Raw genomic sequence first — 6,488 nt, 5'->3', positions numbered from 1 at the left:
ACAACGAACTTTTATAGTTTATTTGGAGGCTAATATTAATATTCATTTTATTGGCTTTATAGTATAGCAACATTCCAGTAATATGACTGGAATAAATCCAAATCCATCTGTATTTCTGGTAATGGTCAATGGTCAAATTCAAACCGCTGAGGTAAGTTTTATGGTTACTTTTTCTTTTTACGAAATCAGAAACTAGGCGCTCTTTCACTATTGTACGTAAAAAGTTATGCAAAAAAAATAATAATAATACCGCATACCACAACACATTTTGTTTGGGTTAGGGTGTGGGTTAGCGTTTGGGTGAGGGTGGGTCAAGTGATATTATGTTTATTATTAATAATAACTTGACCCACCCTCAACCAAACGCTAACCCGCACCCTAACCCAAACAATATGTGTTGTGGTGCGGTATTTGAAAGAAAAATTTTTTTTATTAATTTTCACGTACAATAGTGAAAGAGCGCCAGAAACTATTGCATTCTAAAAATAGACCTGGTAGTATGGCTTGTATACATGTGATTAGGTTGTTAAACTTCACAGCGCTGGTCTAGAATCATACCACATTTTCGTCCGGGGTGGGCAATTTTTCTTGCAATTTTAATTTTGGCAACTCGTTTCGTTATTGTAACAAAAGTGGTAGCACTCTATAGACCAGCGCGTAAATATGAGATCTTTGCATACTCGAAAGTTTGCAGAAAATACTCGGGACTTTTTTTATGTCAATAGCTTTGTCCGTCCTAAACACCTTAAAGTTATGTTGATATGTAACACATTACTGCTGCCATAATTGTATGTCTGTGTATGCAATTACAACTTGAAGGAAGAACAAATAGGTTTATACCAAACATTTTATTGGAGAAAATTTTAAATGTATAGAATTGGTTTCATGTTTTTATTAAAGATGTTTTCACTACAACAGTTATGCTATGCTACAGGTTTAACAACTAATAGTGAAAGTGTATTATAAAAATAAACTTACCTAAATCATGAAATTGTAAATAAATAGTTTTCTAGCATACAATTTAGACCTTTAACTGACAATTTCCTTGTTGATTTGTTTTCTTCTATAAAGTTTCCAGACTGCGATGAGTTGTACTGTCGCTTCATGTTTGTGCATGGCCAGGATTGGGTGGTAACAAGTGGACTAGAGGAAGGAATTTCCCAGTTTACACGCAAAAGCAGTGACGAGAGGCAAATTTTTGTTTGGAACTTTCCATTAAGCATCACATACAAAAGCACCAATCCCTACGGATGTAAGAATTTAAACCCTTGCTATTTTCCCAACCGGCCGATATAAATAAGTTTTGTTTGTCAAATCGTCAACATTTATGAAAAAAATATTAAATTACTGTTTAATTTCTGAATCTAAACACAGTTATTAAATATCAGTTATAGTTGGGTCTGGCAACACAATACTAAGTTTGGTATTTTGACAAATAATGTTGAATTGTTGAGTAATGTATCACATTGAGGCTATGTCCAGGTTTTTTTTTAAGGTTTGGTTTGGGTGGCCGCTAAGTAGTTTTAAGAGACGGCTATATTCGTATTACCAACAAGACATAGCGAGAACCATTACTTTTCTACTGTAGTTGCAAGTCCAAATTTCGGGAAACTGCTGGGGAAATTTGGGGGGCCGTTTCGGTCCCCCAAAACACCTTAAAAAAAACACTGGCTATGTCTATAAAAATATTAGTTATAACTATATGATATTATTGTTTGTCACTATGTTTTATTAATATGTTTAAGGGCCACAGCTTGTGGTAAGCTGCTATGGACCAGATGCATTTGGCCGTGAAATTGTCCGGGGCTATGGTGCAATTCACTTGCCCATAACTCCTGGGAAACATGAACTTGACATTCCCATGTATGTTCCTGTATCGACTTCTCGCTTTCAAAAAATAACAAGGTGTGTTGAGAAAAAAATATACAATATATTTTTAATTTATAGCAGGGGTGGGCAACTTACGGCCCGCCAAGACAAATCATCCGGCCCGCGACCCATTCAACAAACTGGGCACGAGGCCATTTCTCATTTATTTTTGGCTATTTCAACTACTAAAAAGCAAATATTTTTTGGCACTTTGCCAAAATTTTGTTCCTCCATCGATTGTAAATTGCAAAATACCCTAGTTTTATCCCTGATTAACTGTCACTGTGGTTATTATAAGATGCGGAAAGTCCATACAATCAACTTGCCCACCCCTGGTTTATAGTATGATACTTTTGTACACCCATCTATATTTAGAAAATTAGTCCACACTGTGTCAGTGTGTCATTGTTGTTTTAAGTTGGTTTATCGGACGAAGGCCTGAGTTTGTTGATCCCAAGGTCGTGTCTCAAGGTGAAGGAAGAGAAGTAACAAGAGTAAGATCACAAGGACATGTCAAGGTTATTTACCGACTTAATTGTTATGTCAAATTTACTATTATTTTTTAAAACCAATTTTGTCTTTTTAGGTTAGCATTAATATTGTGACAAGAGATATGAAGAAACTTGGCTATGATGTCACCCCATCAGATGTCACGTCTGTTCCAGTTGGTTCTCAGGCCTTGAGCTGAAGTTTTTTGATACTTGTTTTTACCTTCCTTAAGTGCTGCTAACCAAGGGAGATCATAGTGGTCTACTGCAGTTATCTTGAGAACTGCATTATACAGTAGATGACCCTGTTTCTGTTTTGTTTTTACAGATATATATTTCTATTCTATATTTTCTAAACTAGCAATATGTGTTTTGGCTTCTTCTCTTGACAGAAGGTAGTGAAATGTATTGATGACTTGAAAGTAACTATATGTCGCCACAAAGTATTTTAATAATGTTTTATCTTTCATGTCTTTGAATTTCTTTGCGAATCTCAGTTTTTTTTTTTTAATAAATTTTAAGGGGTTTAGAAACTGTTGTAGCAAAACAAATTTATTAACGATTCGTTACTGCGCTGCTGTAGCCTTTATTAAACATTATTACTCACATTGCCTAATTTAAAGTCACAATGCACGTGGCCGGTGTCCACTGAGGTGTGACCAAGAGCGGAATCGATCGTTATCAGCGTTTCGCGGAGGGTTCGACTTGATGCGTCCTATAGACCGACCGTCTTAATTCACCGTGTTATGTTATGGTGTGTACTGAGATTTGTAAATATATACTCAATAAGCAATACCAACTGAGTGACCTCTAAATTTCAAGTAGTTAAGGGCAGGTAAGTTTAAGATATATCAAGTGATCCAATTTTAGGTCTTTAAAAGCCTTTAAATTTTCCAAATGTCTTTGAATTTCTTTCATAACAGTTTGTGTCAAACCTGAAATTTTATTGCTTATTTAAAAATGCCTAAGGTATACTGCGTTTATACGCTTCTAATATTTAAAATGTGTTTAACGCATGTGCTTTTGGCAAAATTGTTCTAAAGTTATTAGTGCTACAATAAACTAATGTCATTGTAAACCAGTTTTACAGCAATGCATTGCTTCTACCCCAGATTTTCGGGGCCATATACGTTTCGTTATTTCTAGCGACCAATGACCCTTTTATAAAATTCATTTTCGGCCAAATGGCTAAAAACAACAAATACAACACAGTTCCTAAATCTTTAGTTTAATTACACCTACAATTAGGTTAAGTTGAACACATAAATTATTTATCCTTACCAATGTGGATTTTTTCACGTTTTACACTAGGAGGCAAAACTATACCAAATGGAGTTCAGCCGGGACAATGTGATTTTATTTATATTTTCATGCTGCACGAAAAAGCGTCTTTACTAAATCAAGTTCGTTGATTTAGCAAAGTTTAGATCAGGAGTCGGCAACCTACGTCCCGCGCTTGCTCGAATAATAATTACATTTTAAGTATATTTACGGTATGGGTTTATGTTTTTACCCCAAAGGCGCCATTTTGCATGAAGGCTTTTCAAGTGTAGGCCTAAATTATAAATGAAACTTGGCAATTATTCGTAGCACAGAAGGTTTACCTATAAACAGTTTTTTAACGGATGCTTTCGTGATTTTTATGTGCCCCATGCGTCTCTAAAGAAATAATAAGGCATTGTTGCAAAATTGCGTTATTAAGAACCTTGCAAATATGTAAATGTGCTGGCGTATTTCTAGCTTTCATGAATTACATTTTGCCAATAAAATCAAATTCACAAATTTTTTTGAATTGCTGCTTTTATATATTTAGTTTTGAATGCTAAAGTTATTCCCTGATTAGGTCACTTTAATGAAAGACATAAACATTTTCTCGCATAAAAAGTTGTTAGTGGATATTTATTACGGCCGGCGAGCCCTTGCCAATCTGAGCAGGCTATATGGCCGGCGACTGGCAAACGGTTGCGACCTATGGTTTACTGGTTTACTTTATATTTAAGAATAAAGAAATGTTACGCTAAACATTGATCTTTGGTCTTTCTTACCGCCTCCCAGATGTTGTTACATTTCCAATCATTAAATGACAATGTTGTCCCAAAACATTTGATGACAATGTTGTTTCAGGTGAGATATGGACCCTTTTGTACATTTTTTAGACAAAGAAAAGAAAAACAAATGCTATGTAAGTCAACGCACTGCAAAAAGTTAAAGGAAAATAGTTTGCTCGTTAGCAAATTCCTTAGTATGCATTTTCTCGTCAATTTCGAATGGCTTCACGATAATGCAGTTTCGAGATTGTAGAGGCTTGACACTATTCGATAGCTATGCCAAAGTATGGTTTGTGCTCTCAAAATATGTTTTAAATTTTGTGGAATTTGCAAATAATATGTCGACATTAAGAAATTACTAGCATGATGTTAGTTTAATTGCGATTAAATAAAATAACGTGTATTTTTACCCTGTAAAAATGTATTTTGAAGAATAACTTGTTAATCATTTCGACTCTTCAAAATATTGCCCTAATGTTTCCCGTTGATTTCTTTTTACCACAAAGCAAATTTACCTGACCATTGGAAATTGTTAGTTAACCTAAACTAGTTCGTCTAGTTTTTATTTCACAGTATTCCGATTATGTCGCAGGTATCGTGCCTCTTTTGTGATGTAGAATTCGTTGAGTAAAATAATGGTGAAAGTTTTTTATTTCCTAACTTTACCCAGGATAGTACTAAACCCTGGTCTATATCATTCGGTTGCCAGCAATTAATCACTGTTTTATTTAAGAATGACTAAACTCTTCTATATTGGCGTAATAAAGTTGCGTACAGCGTTTGTGTATCACCCATATTTTTCAAAAAATCGCAAAAGTCTATAAAACCTCAACAAAATAAATAAACATAAGCAAGGAAGTTCATAGACTAATGTGGGTGGCCTGCGAAATATGAAAAAAACCTAGTGACTAAATATGCTGAAAATCTTCAATCACCATTAACTATAACCTTAACCACGGTAATATGGCACAAGCATTCATATTACACTATTAAAGGTTTGGTTAAAGCAGGGGTTCCCAACCTGTGGTACGCGTACCACTAGTGGTTTGCGAAGGTTGTTCAGGTGGTACGCGAGTAGCTTTAGATTTTTTCACAAAAAAATGGATTCACAACTTTATATTTTGTTTATCTGGTTTTGTTTACAAAAAAATTGCGGAGCCCATTCATTGTTACGTTACTATCCCTGGTGTTACGTACCATTACGATCTTAAAAATACAGTCCATGTCAATTGTCGACAAGGAGCACAGTTGTTTTGTAAAGCCATACAACGCTGTGGGACAGTGGGCGTCAGTCACACGATTGCTTGCTAGATATAAACTACGTCTTATAGGCATAGCTTAATTTACAAATAGCGGTAAATAATGCTAGTTGTAAGCTAAAAATACATTAAAATAAGATTCCAGCAAATGAGTTGTTCTGCAAGAAGTGGAACGCGTGGCAGTACAGATCGTCCACGTGGTACAAGAACGTAAAATGGTTGGGAACCCCTGGGTTAAAAGAATGATTGGTTAAAGCTGGTAATATTCACTCAAAAAGAGAAAAAAACGGAAAAGAAGAAATAATGCCAAAATCGTAGTGGCCTAATATGCTGAAAATCTTTAATCACTATAAGTCTATAACTATAAACTTAACAACGGTAATATGGCACAAGCATTCATATTACATTTTTAAAGTGTTGGGTAAAGTAATGATTGGTTTAAGCTGGTAATATTTACTCAAAATGAGAAAAAAACGGAAAAGAAAAAAGGAGAAAAAATTGCTTCCCGCACAAAAGAGAAAGGATCGAGGACATTGCGATGATGGGCCGCTGCGCGATGCAGCAGGTTAACTTTCGTTTCCTTAGTAGTTTCCTGGCAACTAAGTACGCATCGCAATTATTTTGACGATATTTTACTACATTGTACAGGAGAATAAAAAAGATAGTCAAAGGTTTTAGTTAGCTTTAAAAACGCTTGGTAAACTAGGCTACATGTAATAAGCAAGTAAAAATAGTTTGATTGCGTTATACGAATATTCTAGCTTTTATTAAAGACAAATACTAATATCCGTAATTTCAAACTATGTTGTTTTATTAAAGTTGAT

At 34.8% G+C, this 6,488-nt stretch overlaps 1 protein-coding gene across 1 annotated transcript; it reads left to right on the top strand.

Moving 5' to 3' along the window:
• Positions 1 to 3,375, top strand: LOC146161056 (B9 domain-containing protein 1-like). The gene is made up of 5 exons (XM_083384288.1): positions 1 to 151; positions 1,072 to 1,252; positions 1,746 to 1,905; positions 2,288 to 2,387; positions 2,456 to 3,375. Exons 1-5 carry the CDS (start codon positions 83 to 85, stop codon positions 2,555 to 2,557), a joined length of 612 nt encoding a protein of 203 aa, XP_083240414.1. The 5' UTR covers positions 1 to 82; the 3' UTR covers positions 2,558 to 3,375.
• The last annotated feature ends 3,113 nt before the right edge of the window (positions 3,376 to 6,488 follow it).

The sequence above is a fragment of the Ascidiella aspersa genome, chromosome 3, assembly GCF_963924565.1.
Source record: "Ascidiella aspersa chromosome 3, kaAscAspe10.2, whole genome shotgun sequence".
NCBI lineage: Eukaryota > Metazoa > Chordata > Ascidiacea > Phlebobranchia > Ascidiidae > Ascidiella > Ascidiella aspersa.
The sequence above is the reverse complement of the archived record's forward strand: the minus strand, read 5'-3'. Positions and strand labels throughout refer to the sequence as shown.